The 21359-nt window shown below is 49.0% G+C and overlaps 2 protein-coding genes across 2 annotated transcripts; one reads left to right on the top strand and one right to left on the bottom strand.

The window, feature by feature from the left end:
- Positions 1 to 15415: 15415 nt before the first annotated feature.
- On the top strand, positions 15416 to 15979 carry LOC127326651 (agamous-like MADS-box protein AGL80). The gene has a single exon (XM_051353453.2). The coding sequence runs from the start codon at positions 15416 to 15418 to the stop codon at positions 15977 to 15979; it is 564 nt and encodes a 187-aa protein (XP_051209413.2).
- Positions 15980 to 16425: 446 nt separating this feature from the next.
- LOC127326657 (uncharacterized) lies at positions 16426 to 20624 on the bottom strand. The gene is made up of 6 exons (XM_051353456.2): positions 20337 to 20624; positions 19661 to 19793; positions 19325 to 19428; positions 18832 to 18973; positions 18612 to 18752; positions 16426 to 18503 (listed from the first exon to the last, which is right to left on the bottom strand). Exons 1-6 carry the CDS (start codon positions 20375 to 20377, stop codon positions 16857 to 16859), a joined length of 2208 nt encoding a protein of 735 aa, XP_051209416.1. The 5' UTR covers positions 20378 to 20624; the 3' UTR covers positions 16426 to 16856.
- Positions 20625 to 21359: the final 735 nt, after the last annotated feature.

The raw sequence follows: 21359 nt of genomic DNA, 5'->3' as shown, positions 1-21359 counted from the left end.
AAGAAGGGGCAGTCCCAATGCCTATCCTCGTCGCCTTGCTCCCTTGTCTTTTCCTTGGCACGGCGCTCGCACTCCTCCTCATCGCGATCATGCCGATGATGTCTTCTGGCTTCTCTAGCCAGACGATCTCTTTCATCATCATCGCTGGATCGTCGGCGTTGGTCATACTGACTCACATACTTGTTGAGGAGGTGATCAGAGAGGGGTCGCTGATATCTTATGTTCTTCACTTCTCCCTCTGTGACGTAGCGCTTGCCATCATGACGGAGCCGATCGCGTGGAGCGGCCTCCTCTGTGTCCTTGCTACGAGAGCAGCTGCCCTCGTCTCCATCCTTGCCAGAGTGGTGCCCAGGTCCTACCATGTTGATACTGAACGAGGATCCTGGCTGGCAACCTTCAGGGTAAGTGCATTCCACCAAGTTAACGGCGGGGAAGGGGTGAGTGTCAACCTTCATGGCGTACTGGTTGAAAATTAGACGTCCTTGTTCTATCGCCATTTGTATCTGCTGACGCCAAACCCTGCAGTCGTTGGTGGCATGGGAGAGCGAATTATGCCATTTGCAGTATGGCTTTCCATTCAGCTCCTGAACCGTGGGGATTTTGAGGCCTTCGGGTATCTTCAACTGCTTCTCCTTGAGTAAGAGGTCGAAGATTTGCTCAGTTTTGGTCACGTCAAAATCAAACCCCCTGGGCGGGTCTGGTGGCTTTACCCATTTGCAGGACACAGGGGTTGCCCCCCGAGTCCATTCAGCCACTGCTACCTCTTGATCTCCCGCAGAAACTTCGTCTTCATCTGCCTCGACCAGGACCACTTGGTGCTTGAATTTGTCCTGGTACAAGTCCGGGTGGCGCTGTTCATATGCCGACAGTTTCTGAACCATGTGCGCCAGCGAAGGGTAGTCTGCTTGAGAGGCCATGTCCTTGATTTGTGATGCAAGGCCCACCACTGCCAACTCGACTGCTTCCTTTTCAGTCACACGAACCGAATAACATCGGTTCCTAAGATTTCTGAAGCGCTGGATGTATTCTGCCACAGTTTCTCCACGCTTCTGACGTATTTGTGCTAGATCGGCAAGGCCAGACTCGGAAGCTTCTGAGTGGTACTGCATATGGAACTGTTCTTCCAACTGCTTCCAAGTCCGGATCGAGTCTGGTGGCAACGAGGTGTACCACCCGAAAGCCGATCCCGTGAGGGACTGTGCGAAGAACCTCACGCGTAGTGGATCCGACGCTGAGGCCGTTCCTTGCTGTGCCAAATATCGGCTCACATGCTCGATGGAGCTGGAACCATCTGATCCACTGAACTTGGAGAAATCAGGGAGCCGATATTTGGGTGGTAGCGGGACCAACTCGTACTCGTCGGGGTACGGCTTGGAATAGCCGATTGTCCTCCTTTTCGGCACCATGTCGAACTGGTCTCTCAGGATCGTACTGATCTGATCCACGGTGCTGGCTGCAGGAGTCGAACTCTGAAGATTCGCCGGGGTGGCGTACTTAGCCAGCCATGCTTGCTTTTCCAGCTCTGAGCCAACTGCAGGAGCTGGGCTCTGGAGGTTCGTCGGGGTGGCGTACTTAGTTAGCCACGTTTGCTTCTCAAGATCTGTCGCTGACGCTCCTCCTGTTTTCCCAGAAGTCCCTGATGTTGCGGCCTGGTTTGTGAGCGCCCAGCTACCGCAGTCTGGCACATATGTGCACATGTACCCGTGAGGGATCTCCTTAGGCGCCTCATGCAAGAACTGGCAGTCGCTAGGGTCACCACCGATCTTGTAGACGACGAATGCCGGTGAATTCGGCACTTCTGGTGCTGCCAACGCAAATGGCAGCGGTGGACGGGACTGGAGTGGCAACTCTCCTTGATGTGTCCCGAGAGATGGTCCTGACGGCGAGTACTGATGCCTCATGATCTCCTGGATCACCCGAAGAGCAACACACTCCAAAGTGTTCACCAGGTTCTCAGAGTGGCGGTGTAGCGAGTGAGCCACCATGTAGTTGATCTCCTGCCGCAGGGACCTGGTGCGTTCTTCTGACAGGGCAGAGAGGTCTATCCCATCGAGTGCACCGTTAGGCGAGAACCCCTTCCACCTGATGCCATGTGAACGGGTTCTGTGAAAAGAGCCGATGAGATCGGCCTCGAGGATCGCTTTGACCTCGTCATACTTCTTCTTGAGCTCGTCGGTCAGATCCTCGTACGTGACTGGCGTGCCGTCCGCCATCTTAGATGTAGATGGCGATGTGGTTGATGTCGAAGCTTGTCCCACCGGGCGTGCCAGAATGTGTTGCGGTCAAAACCCACCGGCGAGCAGCGACGGGCAACACAGTAGAGCCGGGAACAACTTAGGGCTGCGGCTGGCCCTGGTCCCTCCGAGCGACGGCCCGCAAAGCCTCTGGTACACACGTCCGATGCTGATGCAAGGGCGTGCCACCTGACCTATACCTGGTCAGGAAGGTGATGGAGATGCCTCGCTTAGTTTCCTGCATGGCATACACGTAAACATTAAATACGAGCCTCGATCGGCTCTCAGGTTATCCTGTGAATCGGCTCAAGGAGCCGATCCACCCATGATTCGTACGAGGTGCACGAATATATGGTGGTCCTGCTTGATCAAGATAAAGCTAATGCGATCTACGACGATTTAGGGTTTTCACCGCATAATTGGATCATCCTACTCACGATTGGGCCTCGCGGCCACGCACGGTGATCGTAAGCCGATCCTAGACAAGGCCTAAAAACCAACATGAGGTTGATCCCCGGAACATCCTGTCTAGGACTAGCAAACGACACCCTGCGTGCCGCTGGATCCTCCAACCCTTTGTAAGGCCTAACTATTGCAGATATTAAACTAATCCTTGAAGAACAAGGAGCAACCGTAACGGATCGGATCTACTAAATAAAGATCAAGCGGGGTGCCGCCCCCACACCTAAGATAGGTGTGAGGGCGGCTAGATATGCAAGGGTTGCACTACGATAGCATATGATACGAAGAACAATGCTAACCCTAACATATCTAAGATAACTACGTTGCTCGCCATCAAAAAGGCTTCAGTACGAGCAACGCATGAACAACATAAAGCTTGTGCTGCCTAGATCGCAAGATGCGATCTAGGCAGCACGATGCTTACCGGTAGAAACCCTCGAGACGAAGGAGTTGGCGATGCGCCGAGATTGATTTGTGGTTGAACATTGGTTGTTGTTTATTCCATAAACCCTAGATACATATTTATAGTCCAGGGGACTTTCTAACGTGGGAATAATCCCCATCGTGCACGAGACAAACTTTACCTAAACGACACGTATCCTACTATGTTACAGATACACGGGCCAACTAGCCCAAACTTTGTATGTAAGGCCGATTCACGTAATTCTTCTATGTATATTCTTTAAATCCATCTTGATCGCGGCCCACCTCTGACTCGGTCAAATCCTGGTGATAACACAATGATGCTCTCCGGGGAGCCCTTGTGGACCTTATGCACCTCAGCTATAAGTGTGCTCGTGAGCCTAATGAGGAACGGAACTTCACTCTTGATATCATGGACTTTATCTTCCATGAGATCCATGATGCCATGGTCTCCCGGACCACCATACCCTATGCACCCTACATTCAGCTTCTCATCAACAACTCTGTGGCTGTGAGTGGTGAAGACTTGAGTGGGTATCCTCTTGTGAAGCACAATGTCAAGAAGGCCTACAGGCTTAAGCCAGTCTCTTCAGCTGTTCCTGCACCTGACACTTTCATGGGTGATGCTCGTTCTAGTGGTTTTGCTCGTGCTCGTCATCCTGATGTCCCGGCTATGAGGAAGCAAGTGAGCCGGCTTAGTTGGTTTCAGCGTCACATCCTTTGCATGAACATTGAGATCCATAAGGAGAACTATGCAGCTAGCCGAGAGCGTTCTGAGATTAAGCATACTCAGGCGGTTATTCTACACAAGCTCAGTGGTGATCAAGGTCCCCCGCCTCATCCTCCAGCTCACCAGGGTTATAGTGGATGGCACTCTGCACAGGTTCCATGGAGTGATCTTGATGATTGCCTTCAAAGGTCCAACACCTCTCGCTGCTCTCCGGATGCATCTGACACTGATGAGGAAGAAGAGGAAGCGGCATACCAGTCCGATGATGAAGAAGCCTCCGAGTGATTCCCATGGGACATGTAGCATCGCGCTTGTCCCCTTTTTGGCGTCTCGATGCCAAAGGGGGAGAAGTGTTCTATTAGGATTCTCGGGGATTTTCATGGTTTGGGCACAAGCATATGCGTTTATCATTCTTATATTGCTTGTGTTCCCTCTTATTTGAACTATTTGGTTTGTTTGTGTCCCGTTCAAAACTATGTGCTATGTGGTGTGAGGCATTGTTATGGTTTTCGGATTTCTATTTGTTGAGATCAAGGATATTACATTATGTGTGATGCTATATCTCCGCATTATATATCTACACATGGGTATGATTTCTTGCATCCTATCTCAACTTCATATGTGTCAATGTCTATTGTTAGAGCTCATGATGGATATCTCTTGTGTTGAGGCACCATACTCCTATGTGTTGTGTATTTGTATTCAAATGCAAATTACTTATATGCACACATGTAGGGGGAGTGCCTCTCTGTTTTGCCATCATGCTTGTCTCTATAGTGATTCCCTTGCAAATCCGTATATTGTCATCAAACACCAAAAAGGGGGAGATTGAAAGAACATCTCTCACATTATGTTTTGTGTGTTTGATGTCAATATATGTGATACACTAATGTTTGTTTAAGTGGTACAGGGTTTACATAGATTCATATTTATGTGTGTTGGTTTTGGTCGGTCTGTCAAAAGTTAACAGCAAAAGATGGCCAGGCCGGATAATCCGGGCCGGATATTGTTGAAATATCCGCCCCCCTGATTTTGGCTAAGTCTTCGAGGGAAAAGCAGCGCAGTATGGGGGCCGGACATTTGCCCAGATATTATCCCGGTATTGTACCAGGGCCGGAATATCCGGGCCGGATATTTTGGAAATATCCGGCCCCCTCGAATTTGGCTAAGGACTGAACGAAAAACAAGTCTGGCATAGGGCCGGATATTTGGCCGGATAAAGTCACGGTTTTTTCCCAAAGGCCGGATTATCCGGGGGGGGGGGGGGGGGGGGATTAACCGGCCCTTACTTAGGCCGGAATATCCGGCCCCCCGGAAGCTGCAACGGCTCAATTTTGAGGGGAGGTATAAATACCCCCCTTCTTCTCCCTTGGTTGCTTGCTCAATCATTACACAAGAAATCTGCCAAGCCACCTCCATTAGAGCCACCTCAAGAAACTCAAGATTTGCAAGATCTCCTTCCTCCCCCAACCAAAGCTCTTGATCTTTGGAGATTCGAAGGAGAAGACACCGATCTACATCCTCACCGAAGCGTTCTTCATTTCCCCCTCTCTTGTTTGAGGGATCTCATGCTAGTGTTCCTATTTGGTTCCGTAGTTGATTTGTGTTGATGTATTGTTGTTGATTGGTTGTGTTGTAACAGATTTGGGAGCCTCCAATTTGGTTGTGGATGTGTGCCCCAAGAACCTTGTAAAGGCCCGGTTTCCGCCTCGAGGAAATCCCTTAGTGGAAGTGGGCTAGGCCTTCGTGGCGTTGCTCACCGGAGATCTGAGTGAAGCCTTCGTGGCTGTTGGTTTGGCTTTCGTAGCAACCACACTCCTCCAAACGTAGACGTACCTTCTTGCAAAGGAAGGGAACTACGGGAATCATCTCCGTGTCATCGCGTGCTCCACTCTCGGTTACCTCTATCCTATTCTATCTCTATATTGCTTAGATATATCTTGCTTAGTTGTTAGCCTTGTCATATAGGTAAATTCACTTAGTTGCATATCTAGAGAATTTACTTTTTGTGTCAAGCCTAAATTGAAAAAGAACTAAAAATTGGTTAGCACCTATTCACCCCCCTCTAGGTGCGGCATACGATCCTTTCAATTGGTTCATAACCTGTTGAGCTACCAATTGTGAGTCGCCAAAGATTTTTAGTCGAGTTGCGCCGTAAGCTTTTGCCATCTTCATCCCGTGTATAAGAGCTTCATATTCTGCTTCATTGTTAGATGCGTTTGGGAACGTCATCCGTAGGACATACTTTAATTTGTCGCCTTCAGGTGATATGAGTATCACTCCTGCACCAGCTCCTTCTACTCTCTTGGATCCATCGAAGTTCATGGTCCAAGTTCTCGACAAATCTGGGGGTCCTGTATTTTGTAGCTCCATCCACTCTGCAATGAAATATGGTAGAATTTGCGACTTGATTGCTTTTCTTTTTTCATACGTGATGTCCCGAGGGGAAAGTTCTATTCCCCAAAGGGAGACACGCCCTGTAGCTTCTGGATTGTTCAATATATGTGATAGAGGTGCTTCATTGACCACTATTATCAGGTGTGCCGAAAAATAGTGGCGCAATTTTCTTGCTGTCGTGAATACTCCATATGCTAACTTCTGGTACTGCGGGTACCGCTGTTTGGAAGGCGATAAAGCTTCACTGATAAAATATACCGGCCTTTGCACTCCATGGAGTTTCCCTTCTTCTTCTCTTTCGACGACTAGCACCGTGCTAACCACCTGAGGTGTGGCTGCGATGTATAATAGGAGAGGTTCCTTTTCTTTCGGCGCCACCAAGATTGGTGGTGTCGAAATTGTGCGCTTCAAATCCTCGAAGGCTCTATCGGCCTCTTCGTTCCACTGGAATTTCTCTCCTTGCTTGATTAAAGCATAGAACGGTAACGCCTTTTCTCCCAGTCTGGCGACAAATCTGCTTAAAGCTGCGACTCGCCCAGTTAACTGCTGTATTTCCTTCAACTTTGTTGGCTTCCTCATTGTTACGATAGCTTGGATTTTTTCGGGATTTGCTTCAATCCCTCTTGCTGAAACTAGAAACCCAAGAAGTTCTCCTTCAGGGACACCAAAAGAACACTTCATCGGGTTCAATTTGAGGCAAAACTTGTCGAAGTTGTCGAAAGTTTCCTTCAGATCCTCGATTAGCGTTGTCCCCTTTTTTGATGTTATGACGACATCGTCGATGTATACTTGCACATTTTTCCCAATCTGTGTTGCTAAGCACTTCTGCATCATCCTCTGGTATGTTGCTCCCGCGTTTTTCAGACCAAAAGGCATTGTTTTATAGCAAAACACGCCATAAGGTGTGATGAACGCTGTTTTGACTTCATCTTCTTCTTTCAATCTGATCTGGTTGTAACCAGAATATGCATCCAGGAAGGAAAGACGTTCACATCCTGCCGTGGAGTCGACAATTTGATCGATCCTCGGGAGGGGAAAGTGATCCTTTGGACAATGTTTATTCAGACACGTAAAATCGACGCACATGCGAAGGACTTTAGTGTTTTTCTTCGGCACCAACACTGGATTTGCCACCCATGTGGCCTCTGTATGCAGCTCCTTGATAAAACTAGCTTCTCTTAGTTGATCGATTTCTGACAGCATAGCTTTGCGGTTTGGCTCCGAAAAATGCCGCAAAGGTTGTTTGATTGGTCTCGCTAATGGATCCAAGTTTAGGTGGTGCTCGGCAAGTTCCCTGGGTACTCCTGGCATGTCAGCTGGACACCATGCGAAGATTTTCCAGTGCTCACGGAGGAACTCGACGAGCGCGCTTTCCTATGCGAGGTCTATGTCGTTTGCAATGGACGTCATCTTTTTCGGGTCTGTCGGGTGGATCTGCACCTCCTTAGAATTTTTCTCAGTGTTGAAAGTTGATTCTTTATTTGGCCTTCCTACATCTGGCAACACATCATAGTCAGTCGTGAGCCTTGATGCCATGTACTCTGCTTGCATCCCGAAGGTTTCTGACAGTCGATGAAAATCCTTATCACACTTATCGGCTAGCGCAAAGCTTCCTTTGACTGTGATTGGTCCCTTAGGTCCAGGCATCCTCCATAACAGGTACGTATAATGTGGTACCGCCATAAACCTAGCATATGCTGGGCGCCCCAACAAAGCGTGGTATTGTGATGGGAAATCCACGACTTCAAATTCCAGCTTCTCTATTCTGTAATTTTCTCGGGTCCCAAACTGGACATCGAGATTAATCTTCCCCAGCGGATAACTTGGCTTCTCCGATGTAATACCGTGGAATCGCGTGTCGGTTGGTTTCAGGTTTGCTAGGGATATATTCATCTTCCTTAATGTATCTGCATACATAAGGTCCAAACTGCTGCCGCCATCTATGAACACTCGAGATACCTCGAATCCTGCAATTACTGCTGGTAAGATAAGTGCTGATTGCCCTGGTCGAGGAACTTGCTGTGGATGATCCGCTATTGTGAATCCAATATCTTGCCCTGACCAATTTAGATACTCAACCGTTGGTGGAGGCATCTTCTCTGCCATGAACACCTGTCGCGAGATTACTTTCTGAGCTCTATTGGATGGCCTGCCTTTCTGAATCATCGAGACCGCTCCGTTGGAATTGGGATCAACATAAGGCGGTGGTGCAGGTGCTGCCGCAATTCTGAGCTGATGTCGATTATCGTCCGTAATTGCGGGAGGAGGTGGCAGGTGAATCTCACTCCTGGGTCCATGAGGATTTCTGGGCGTTGCCTGAGCATTGGCATGCCCTGCCCACCTTAACATTGCCTGGAAATTTCGGCAATCCTTTTGCAAGTGTCCTGACTGTCTTTTTCCGTTATTGTCGAGATAAAAATGCATCTGACACGGCCCGTTCATCATCTCCTCGGGAGACACGAAAGGTCTCTGAAACCTTGACCCTGTATTTTGCCTGTTGTTTCGAGAGTCATCTCTGTTGTCGCCTCGCTGCTCGCTGCTCCTCTGATAATCATCTCTATTGTTTCATCCGGCGCTTGCTCAGAAGCCAGCCGAAATTTGCCCAGGAGCATCATAGCCCGAGTACTGCCGAGGAAATCGTCGCCTATTTTGTTAATTTCGGCTGCGGTCCTCCTCTGGTGACCTATGCCGTTTGTTGTGAACAACATCTTCTCCATCTGCCCATCTGTTTGCTATCTCCATTAATGCGGATACTGTCTTTGGATTGGTTCTCCCCAAATCCTCGACAAAATCTCCTCGCCTGATTCCTGCGACAAACGCATCTATCGCTCTCTCGTCAGATATATTCTCTGCCGAGTTTTTAATGATATTCCACCTTTGGATGTATTTTCTCATTGATTCATCTGGCTTTCGTCGACACGCCCTCAATTCCTCTAGCGATGCAGGTTTTTTGCAGGTGGACTGGAAACTCTTGACGAACACGTCCTCGAAGCTATCCCAGCTGTCGATAGATCCTGGAGGAAGCTTTTTTATCCAAGATCGCACGGCTCCACTTAAATGCACCTGGATGCTTTGCATAGCTGTTGCTCTGGTTCCTCCTGTAAGCTTTTCACCGTCTCGAGGTAATCAACTAGCCAATCCTCTGGATCTTGCAGACCATCGAATTTTTTGAAGTTATCAGGCAGTTTAAACCCCGAAGGGACTCGAGTTTTTCGGACTCTCCTCGTGAAGCATGGCAAACCGCACATGTCCTCGTCGTTTAGTTCTGGGGAATGCCGATGTTCCCTTCAACTTTGTTGTGCTCTGTCCACCCTTGCCTGCGCTGCCGTGTCTCTTGCTCCACTTGTTCCTTCGGGAACCGCTGCTGCTGCCGCAGGTCGTGGACTATTTTGTCTTGCTGTTCCTTCGGGAGGTGTTGATGCAAATGCCGTTCCCATGGCTCCGACTCCTGCCATTGCCATGTTGTACAGTGCCTCCCTTGGATCTCCTGGAGGTGGCCTGGATGCAAGGATAAAGGCCTGTGTCGCCATATACCCAGCTTCTGGTGTCTTGGGGATAATATTCCCTCTCGTGTCTATCGACATAAAAGACATGTCGAGGTTTTGAACCAAGTGCTCTCTTTCTCCTTCATGTATAGTATGTTGCAATCTTGATCTTGCTCTGTTCCGAGCTTCCCTGTGGCTATCTCCCGAGGTTCCAGATTGTCGACTCAGCTCTGCCCTTCGCCTGCTTGACGCGGAGGCTGCCTCCTTTCTTCTGTTCAGGGCAGCTGTTTGTTTTTCCAATTCCCTCGCAGCTCGTGCGAGCCTATATTGATAGGCTTGCAACTCTTCTGGCGTGGCTGTTGTGGCCATTGGTTCTGAGCCATCCATAGCTCTTGCGGCTCTATCCCATGCTGCTTGCGGGAGTTGAACCCTGACACGAGGCGTAGGTCCAACATATTTGTTGCCTAGACCTCGTCGTAAATCAGAGGGATCGACGTATGGATTTCCCAAATCGTCGAAAGCCTCAGACGTTTCCTCCTGATCGCGGCTTGGCTCTCCGATGACATAAATCTGATGGTATTTTGTATTCAGATCTGTGCTGGGGTTGGTGACACCATCATAAAGATTGGTGAAGACCTTGCCCACTGTAGTGGATTTGTCGATGAAGTTAAAGCTATCGACACTGCTCGAGTCATCGCTTATATAGGAGTTCGCGGATGACTCGAAGGACATGTCGCTGAAGATCTTGGCGAGCTTTTCGCTTGCCCTGGTGCTGATGAAGCGTGGCGATGAAGTCTCCTCTTCGCCTGACTCGATTGACGATGTTGAGCTCGAAAAATCGGAATCGACAGCCGACAATCCCGACGAGATCGGAATTTCGAGACGATACGTTCCCTCTTTCTCGACGCGAAAGTGGAATCTTCCGAACGTCATCTCCATAGGCTCCTCCAGATACGCATATGCATCCAAATGGGAGGGCGGGTGAGGAACAAAATCGACAGGACCAGTTGCGATCTGTTTACCTCGATCCATCGCGTTGCTTGCTGTTGATGAAGTCGACGATCTTGAACGTGCCATCGAGATCAGATCCTTGACGCCTCTAATTCCCACAGACGGCGCCAGTTGACAAGGGATTAACTTGTCAATGCCTACGGGTTGTAGACTAGGGTTTAGTTGGAAGTAGAGGGCAAGTAGATCTCGAAGGTTTCAGCCGAAAAGTACTCGACGATATGAAAACTATGGTTTGTGAGACAATGATTCGATGCTTTCTTTGTCCCTCGACTCACCCTTATATAGGAGGTGGAGCCGAGGGATAACAAGTTACAGAGTTCGGGAAGGTTTACAACTCATCCCGCAAGATTACAAATATTATCTCCTAATAAAACTCTAGCTTTCCTTAATAACAACTTGGGCTTCCGATTCTTCTTATTCTTCGAGTCGTGGGCCTTCAGTAAATCCCGGGTACTATCTTCGGCAGGCCCATTGGGGATGCCTATGTCAGTAGGGGAGGTTCATCAGGAAGCCAAAAATCTGATCTTTGCAGCCAACCGTATATGCGCAGAAGAAATTTCATAGACCAAAATGAGATACTCGGCGGAGCCAAGAACCACCTCGCCACGTGAGGTAGAAGAGCCTTGTCAATGGGCTTCTTGGTGTTGTGAGCACGAAAGACACCCTTAGTGTTGGGAGGGAGCACTGGATAGTCCAAACAGTGAGCAAATTGAGCCCAAGTGCCAGAAAGTTGTGTGCCATCAGTCATCCAAGTCGTGGTTTTGGCATCATTGGTGCCAATGTACACAGTGGAAAAGAACTGAGCAATGATATCTTCATTATAATGATGGCTGAAATTCATCAACTTGATGAGCCCAAACTCCTCACAAATCTCTCTAGCCTCTGCAAAGTACGCTGCATGTTTATCCATATGAGCAAAGTTGATGGAGTGCATAGGGGCAACCCGGTAAGTCTTCTCTGCATATAAGTCATCATAGATATTGTGTTGAGTGGGGTTCCAGAACTTTGTTGAGCATCTGTTACTTCTAGGCTTCTAATAGGCATTGTACTTCCTCAACCGAGCATATATACTCCTTTTCAGACCACTTCTTGATATTCTTGGTGTACAACTTCTGCACTTTGTCCCGTTGAGCCTGCTTGGCTAGAGTTGCACGCTGACGATGAGTCATCTTGTTCTCCTACGCTTGATCTTCAGCTGATGGTTCCCACTCAGTTTGTGGCATGCGGCGCACCCGCTTCGAACCTGGTTCACCTGCATCTGTGAAAGAATTTGATAGCGGGAGAATGAACAACAATTGTCTATGGTTTATGTATTATCCTTACTCCTCATGGTTTTATTCTTGCTGGTGTTGTAGGCAGAGCTGTATATATAGAGACATGTAACAATTTGCATCACTAAAAGTGGCCTTACTCCCCCGAAATAAGGCCCCTCTGAATCCAGTCCTCTTTGGGCCCACTGTAGTGGCTCGCAGGCTGCTGAGGAGGGCAAACTAGAGAACCAACGCTGTGTGCACGCTAGACGAGCCACCATAAGTTGTCCTCAAACCTGATTGTGTAAACCCAATTGCCCTTAGTTATTTAGGCCTAGTAATTTCCCTTATGTGTCTTGTTTCAACTGAATAAATAGAACATGGGCCTGCAGTCAGCCAATTTGGTCTAAAGACACCTCAATACGTAACAGACATGTGGGACACCTAGTGAATCCAGTAGGTCCCACGTCTCCATGTGCGCCCGACGGGAATGCCACATAAGACACACGGTGACCCGACATATTATGTAGGCCCACCAAGCTCTAACATGGAGGACCAGGCGTCCATAATTGGCACATCTCCATATGGGCCTGACGGGAATGCCACATGGGACACACGTAGGACCGACATATTATGTAGGCCCACCAAGCTCTGACTGCGGGGCCATGCGTCCAGAATTGACACATCTTCATATGGGCCCGACGGGAATGCCACCTAGAACCCACGTAGGTCTGCAATACTATGTAGGCCCACCAAGCTCTGACATGCGGAGCCCACCAAACTCTGACATGCGGGGCCCATCAAGATCTGACATGCGAGGCCCACCAAGATCTGACATGCGGGGACATGCGTCTAGAATTGACGGCAGGAAAACACTTGTGATCGCACGTGCGCAAAAACTATTTGGCATGGCAACTGACATGTGAATCCCATGTTGGTCGTACTGACAGGTCTGGTCCACTTTGCATGTTGGGAGGCTGCCGGAATGGGCGGCCCCATGTAGGAGGGTCATGTCGGAACATGACATGCAGGCCTGAGTGTTGCAGGTCGGGTACATGTGTGCAGACAGTGGTCGTCTCGCCTTACAAATATGGGTCCCAATGTTGTAGACCTTGGACTCTTGTGCGGGCCAGGTCGGAAAAGTAGGTGGAAGACAGAAAAGTACGTGAACAGAAGCGTGCAGAGGGTGGGTTAGGTGTGTCGAGCGGCCCGAAGCCCAGCTCCTGTGATGCCCCCTCCCCGAATTCGCAGTTCGGGCCGCCCACTTCCTGCGATGCTTCTTTCTGGACAATCGTTGAGGTTTAGAGCTCGCCTGTCACTAATTTTCTGGGCCGAGTGGCCCAAAACGCCACGTGTGACGCGAAAACGCTATACCGTCACAAAAAAAGACATTTGCTGACAGATTTCTCAAACGTGAACCCTCTAACATCATTGATGATCCAGCTTCCTGTAGTGGGTGTGGAGAGGGGATGGCGGCTGCAGCAGGTTCGGCGACTGCAAGATGTGATCGGTTAGTTTTGGTGGGTCTTGTGATCCGTCATCTAGTCCCCAACGGCGAGGCGTGGCTGCCAGTGAAAGAAGGCCTTGACTTCAGTCATGGCGTACGATGGTGACACCTATTTGTGGCTACCTTGTCGAAAGCATCGTTCCTTCATGCTGAATTTCTTCTCGCATGGGCTGCTCCGGGGAATCCCCAGACCCCGACCTCCTGAATTGGACGATGGTGGCGCCCGGCGTTGCTCACACTGGTAGGGCATCATTTTTGGAGCAGTCAATGGCTGGGGGTGATGCTGAGGTGGAGCAGTGTGCATCTTCCACGTCGATGATCACGGGTGTCGGCAGCATGGTGCGGCAAGGTCATGGTGACGAACACAGCGTGATGGATTAGTGTAGGGAGGAAGCGGTGTCATGTGCCATGGTGGCGTTGATGGCATGCCTGGCATGGGTTATGCAGCTCTCTGCCGTGAAGACGGACAAACGGTTGATGGTGATGATAGCTTGAAGCGAGTGCATAAGGCGCTCGCCAACGGTCCGTTAGACCTGTCGTGTCTTTTTGTTTTTATCATAGGATGACTCAGGGATGTGTCCTCAGTTATTGGTGGGACGTTGTTTGTGTTCTTTTAGGGCATGCGGCTGCAACGACATGTTACTTCATCATTTGTCAGGTTTCTAGGTGTTAAATGGTGGCTTTAAGTATTGTGATGTATGGTCTTGATAGATCTTTGTTGAATAAAATCTGAACAAAATTGTATGCATTTAAACAAAAAATAATGTTTGCACGATTTCTGAGATTTACCACATACAATCCGATCTTGTGAGAAACGTTTTCGATCGAGTAGAAAACCACAAAGATTCTGCCACGCATTAGATAATATTTCGTTAGTAATTTCCGGCATTTACAACCTACTATGCACTATGTTTCCTTAGAACTGAAGATTTTTTTAGTACTCTTTGTTTGTTAAACATAAACATGCACACGGTGACGTGAGAAAAACAATGAGCCAAGCTCGAGCTCGATATATATTGCATAGGGCAGTCACGCAATGGTCCGATAATCCCAATTAAGGAGTTGTTAACATACAAACCATTTTCCAGGTTAAATTTAATCTTCAGTACCACTGTATATTTCGGAAACAAGGACTACCACATTTTTGTCCGTTCTATTATAAAACACTAATCATACATTGTTTTCGAATTAACATAGTTTCTGATAGGTGGGATCTAGTTTTTCAGGACAAACTCCATCCCTACCGCCGCTGATCTTCCCATGCTCGCCGTCGTGGCCGAGCGCTGCCGCGACCGCACCCCTGCTGGAAGGGCGGTGGCCGCCAACCTCATTGGCCTCGCCGGATCTCGCCGGCCTCTATGGTGCCCTCCAGTGCTTCCATGTTCCAGTGCGAACGGGAAAGGAGATGTGTTAACCTTGGGATATTTTAGTTTTCTTTTGTAATATTTTACTTTTTCAAAAAGGCTAACAAATTGGATAAGTTCACATCAGCAAAACTCACTCTGACAAGTGGGCTCGTCTGTCAATTCGTGCTCAATTCGCCATTAGTGTTTATGAGAAAACCGCGGTAAATGTGGTGGTTTTTTTTACCCCCGAAACATGAAATGATACCAAAGTAAAATTTAGCACGAAAAATGCTGGTTTTATGCTAACAACTCTCAAATTAAGGCTAGAAGATATTCTAGCTAAGCATGTCTTAGTCAGCTGGAGCCTGGAATAATCCAAGGGATTCCCGTATCTGTCAGAATAATCCCTTTCCAATCACGTTAATGCTGCAATCTGTTCATCTGATACTACAGCATAAAAACACCATCTATCATATCCCCATTTTTTCATCTCGCAAGTCGCAACACACCATCCCTTTGACGTCGGTTTGTAGCTGCTACCTTCTTCCTTGTAGCGACCGATCTGTGTCCATGGCTCCCACGAAGGTGGGCATGGAGTACATCGCCAACAACTCAACCAGGAAAATGGCCTGCAAGAAGCGCACCATGGGCGTCATGAAGAAGGCGGGCGAGCTGTCGACCCTGTGCGGCGTGGAGGTGTGCTGCGTGGTGTTGCCCGAGGGCGAGCCGTCGTCGTCGGAGATGCAGGTGTGGCCGTCGCTGCCGGAGGCGACGGCCATGGTCGACCGTTTGAAGGCCATGCCCGAGGTGGACCGGCGCAGGAAGGAGATGGACGGGGCGGACTACGTCCGGGAGCGCATCGGCAAGGCGAAGGAGCAGCTGCGCAAGGCGGAGCGCGACAACCGGCAGCGCGAGACCACGCTCCGCGTCCATGACGCCATGGTCGGTCGGCGCGAGAGCCTCGATGGCCTTACCGTCGAGGAGCTCACCGGCATAGGCTGGACGACGGAAAATCTTATCAAGAAGATCAAGGACTGTATCGAGTATCGCAGTGGGCGGCATCAGGCCGGCGTGACGGCTGATCCTCTGCCTACGGTCGCCGCCGACGTGGAGTGGTGGGAGCGGCAGCTATAGCAGTGTGATCGCCGGCGGCGACGTGATGCAGCTCGGTAATATTGTGGATGGAGGATTTGCATGGGCTGTTCCGGGTACTTATTTTCCTGGTATGTAAGGGGACATGATGTAACTAATAAGAGTCTGAATAGCAAACGTGAGGTTTTGATTGTTGAATGTTGGCGACAGCAATCCAAGCCAAACACACAAACCTTAGCATAGATATATGGCCCTTTCTTGTGTAGTCGTCTCAACTCTTTCGATATCGTTCATGTTGCCAAGAAGCATAACTTCACAAGATGTAAGGATATTACCTGATAGTACAAGTGTACAAGCAAGCATACATGTGCACTTAGCATCAGAATGCTCCGCTGACTTATTTTACCACCGTCTTGTTGTCGAACGAATGGAAAACAAAAATTTCAGATAATAATTCATTGGTGGCCAAAATGGTTCCAAGACCAAAATCTTAAACCATGATACATACTCACGAAAACTTGAGTAACATGAGTGAAAAGATTCTGTATGGCTCGATCAACAAAATTTACACATCAATCAGAGTTTTTGAACTACATGGAGCAATAGAAAATCTGGAACTACAGTATATGGATCAAAACAAATGCTATTGATCTAACGAACAAATATGTATCCTATCACCTGTATCCTGTTAACCCCTGTACCAAGTCCATATCCAGACGAGCACCAACGGTGAAAACTGAAAATGAAAAGCAAGAAGTATATTAATGTTGTAAAGAAAAGGAAAATACATGCGCATATCATCCCGTCGGTCTAAGAGTTCAGAAACGTTGCGAGCCGTCACTTGCAACGAAGAAACCTGTCAGAAAGCTTAGATTCTGAAAGTGTTACACGGGCCAGATATCATATTCATGCCTCCTCCTTAAGCATTCCTTAGAGCAATGACCCGGGCGGCCAGTTCCTCAAAGTCCGGCATTTTTGGGTGGACGTGAACACCCCTAGGACATTGGTATCGCAATGAGGTGGACCGAGCAGGAACCTGGGAAGCTTCACCCGTGCTGACAGATTCCGGCGGTAGCGAGACTGCTCTTCCAGGACGGTGCAAAGAACTGTTTTCCTGACATTGTGTTTGCGCTTCATCAGCAGTTCTGCTGGTTCCTGCTGTTGTTTTGGTTTCATCCATATGTAAGCCTTTCTTGCTATAATGCATGAGGAGCTTGTCCATTATCCTTTCCTCCTCATCCAGATCTCCGCCATGCACAGCAGTGTTCTTGCTATTGACTCTATGATGCCCTTTTGTAGTCCGTGGTAAGAGATTACCAAAATCAATAGCACTTTCATCTTCGCCAGCTTGAGGCCGCAGCATGGACCCATCGTGGTCGTCCATGTGCAGAGCTCTGTTTCTCCTTCCTGAGTGACTTGGTCGACTGCTAGGAGTTCTTTCAACATTCCTGCCATTACCAACACCATGACCGTTCTCATCATAGGCATCACTAGCAACCTTGTGCTTGCTTGCTGGTCTTCTGAGACTGCTGGGTGTTTGGCTTGTGACCTTCTCAGGTGCCTCATCATAAGCATCACCAAGTGCTTGTGGCTTCTTCCTTCTAACAGAAACGGGCCGAAGCACATGGCTTTCAGCAGGACGATCTGTTTGTTCAGTCAGATTGTACTTCTTGAAGACGCTTCCAGTTGGTTTTGTAGAATCATCAGTTACCTGCATGCCAAATCTGGGGTTGACATAAGGAGGCCGCATATTAGCTGCCCTCTGTAGCACGCTCTGTCCATTTTGCACCGTGTGTTCCACATCCTTTAACTGCTGTGGTCTACCATGCATCAAACTGTTGCTCTCTTCTTTTTCATCACAATTCTTGACCTTCGCTACAGTTGTCTTGGCATAAGGAGGGGTCCTGTTTGTAGTCTTGCCACTCGAAGGATTTAGTGACCTAGGTTCTAGCTTCTGTAGGCCAAGAGTTTTGCACCCTAAGTTTGCTTGTCTCCTATTATCTGGGCGGCCAGGCATGGGTGATCGGTGCTGATAACCAAGTCCCTTGTAATTCTCTTTTTCCACACCATGTTCTTTCTCAGCTTCTTTTGGCTTGAAAATTGGTGGAACTATCTTGTTGCTGTCTGCCTCAGGAAATTTCACTGAACCAGACTCATGTTTTGGCAGGCCATCAATATCTAGCTCGATAGCTTCCATCAGCTCTTTTTCAGAAGGGCGAGTGTCTTTCTTCCTCAATTTCTGAACTTGCTTTTCAGTTGCCCCCCTTTTAGTTTCAATAGGGGATACTGATTTCCCCAAGTTTTCCCTACAATGAGATTTATCAGAATTTTTCCCTCCAGTATTATCATTTAATTGACCAAGGCCGTTATCAACAGCCTGAGCAGCCTGAACATCTTTTGGTTTTGGTTCTGCTTCCACTTTCTGCTTGTGGCCTACAGATGTAGCTTCAGATTTTCTTTCGAGTGGATGTTCACCAGTCCCCTGATGTTCACCATCATGCCTCTGCTTGATGGGCAAAGGCATTACCAGCTCAACCTTTTCCACTGAATCCTTTTCAAGAAAACCCTGAAATTAAAAAATCCATGATACCAAGTCAACAACATGTGTATGTTGCTTTATATATTAAAAATGACCGAGTAGTAAATTCATTTACACAGGTTCATGTAAACATACATCTTTAGTCTCTGGTGCCACCCATAACTTGATTTCCAATGCCTTTCTATCAAAACCAACAGAGAACTCTTCAGCAATACTTTGCATCACTTGAAACTTCTCCTCATCTGTGAACAAATCGCATTGAAGTTTCCGAACAAACTGCAGGTACAAGGACTATTAATCAGGCTGCGCAGAACACTATGACCCAGTAAATAAATCTATGGGGCATCTCACGCACCTTGTGGCTAATGAATGGCTCCAGAGAACCATATGTTCCTGTGAATACATGCCTTAGGTCACACAGTTCAGGCAAGTCTGGGAAGCGAGCAGCAGCAAAGATTAGGGTTGACACGGCCTCCCTGGACTCCTGGGGACACTCCCTGTTGATACAGAAGCGCACAAATGTCATGATATTGCACCACCAAGCAAAGGTTATCAAATTACATATCTGCTTGTACCCCCCACGATGCTATATCAATTGTCATATTCAATTATCTGCTTGTACCCCCACGATACTATCAAAGTATCAATTGTCATATTCACTAGCTGAAGATCCAAGCAAAAAAATTGCTCGTGATAACACTGAACTATAACATGGAAAGAACCACAGAGACATGTAAGTTGGACTTAAACGCTACTGCGACGCCGATTATATCCTCGAGCAATCATATAGGGATACCAATAATGATTAAAATGTGCATTACTGTTCTATATTCAGCAAGCAAAGGTACCTCTGTTTCTGTAGGCTGTTGAGCTGTTTCCCAATGAAATCACAGTACTCCTCGATCATGTCATAGCAAAAGGCATGGTTCATCTCGACTATCAGCGCATCCATCTGCGTTGCAGAGAGGGACATAAGCAGAGACAGGAAACAAGACTAGCAATCCAGTCATCACAGCCACAGTTTTTAGCATGAAACCAGAATCGTGTGCGCCAGCACAGCAACGTAATTCAGTAGTGAAATGAGCCCAAACCAGAACCGTTTTGTTCCAGCAGTTTAGCAACGCAGTTCTTCATCAGAGATACGCTGGGCAATTAGACCAAGAAGACGGGGAAGGGAAGCTCACCCGTCCGAAGGCGTGCTTGTCGTGGCCGTTGGAGAGCAGCTCTGCGACGTCCTTCTTCATGAATCCGATCATGGCCAGCTTCTTGCGGCGTATGACGACGAGCCGCGTCCGGATGCATTTGAAGGCGTGCTTGCTGCACCATATCCATTGTTGAGCAACCGGTTAGACCAAACCCAACACCGCAGTATGCTGATTACGTACGCGGAATCGCGGAAACCCCGAGAGCCCAACACCGTCCCAATCCACGACCGTAGGTTCATCGTTGTGTACGCGGTCAAAAGGCAGAGCAACGCAGCGGAAACCCCGAGAACCGAAATCGACGGGATTTTGAAGATGTTTTTCCGAAGAAAATGTAGAGAATCGATCGGAAGTCCACGAACCGAACCGGATGAAAACATCCGCTGAATGCGGCGACACGGAAGGAACCCCCAACAACCTGGGAACACGAAGCGGAAAAAAAATCCACCCGGCGCCGCGTCGCGCCGCGGCGCAGGGAGCAGGGAGCGGAGCCGCGCGCGGCGTCTGACGGTGCGGAGCTGGACTCGAAAAAGGGGAACAACTGCGCGCCGCGGCGCCGCCCAACTCAGCCGCGCTCGATCGAGGTCGAGCGAGCCCCCGACGCAATCCGAAGGGAAACAGCGGTACGGACGAGGAAGGAGCAGAGTCGAGCGCGTACCACCGGTTGTAGAACTTGGAGTTGATCAGGCTGTCGAACATCTTCCCCGGCCTCCTCCTCCGCTTCCCGGGCCTTCTCCTCCTCCCCCGCCGCCGCGCCGCACCGCACCCCCGCGCAGGTCGTCTTCAAGCAGCCGCCGAGGCCCCCGCCGGCAGCATCACGAGGTCCGGTCGGAGAAGCTAGGAGAAGGAGGAGGCGGTTGGAGGAAGTGGTGGAGGTGGTGGGGAAACTGGACGCAAAGCTGTTGCGCTGCTGCAGCCTTGCAGAAGGGTCCAGGTGGCGGCGCGGGGTTTGCGGGCCGTCCGATCGGGAATGGGAGGATCGTAACAGACCCGGGGGGATAAAGCTCGGTGCGGAAAGCAAAAAGTGAGGTTTTGAATTTTGGGGTGTTGGCCCGTTGCGGGAGAGCCGCGGACCGCGGTGGTTTTGTTGTGGGGATTGGTCACGTTGGGTAAAGGCATGTGTTGATGTGTAGTCGTGTGGTTTTAATGGAAGGCATTGTTAAGCTTTATGGGGTCATCATTTCACTAGCTTCGTGGTAATAATAGCAAGGTGGTAGGCCTGATTTGGGGGGCAAACTGGCCCCCTCCCCACCGTCGGATCTATAAAACTCGAGATACGGGCCGTTCATCAATCGTAACGTTCTGCAACCACGACGGTAAAATCCTATCGGTAGCAGCAAAATCCGTGAGGAAAAAAAGCCGATACACGTACGTATGCAGCATGAGAGGCCAATGTCTGCTGCACCTCACGGAAAAATTTGCGTGGAACTGCCGCATCAGCTTGCTTGTGTGTTCGCACCTAGATGCAGCGCACGAGCTCCACAACATGTGAGAAAACACCAGTGCATCATCGAAAACTGCCCGATTACTAACCTTGAACCGTCGTCCATGACGATCGGGATCTCGTGGGTCCGGGCTCGCCCCCTGCGAATCTGACTCGTGGGATCCTCGACAACACTAGATCCCGCGGCCATGGACTCATTCCTCTTGGAGCCCCATCTCCCCAGGGTTGGCTTCAAAG

This window comes from Lolium perenne, chromosome 7 (assembly GCF_019359855.2).
Source record: "Lolium perenne isolate Kyuss_39 chromosome 7, Kyuss_2.0, whole genome shotgun sequence".
NCBI classification, from domain to species: domain Eukaryota; kingdom Viridiplantae; phylum Streptophyta; class Magnoliopsida; order Poales; family Poaceae; genus Lolium; species Lolium perenne.
Note: the sequence above shows the minus strand (reverse complement) of the source record. Positions and strands in the feature narration are given on the sequence as shown.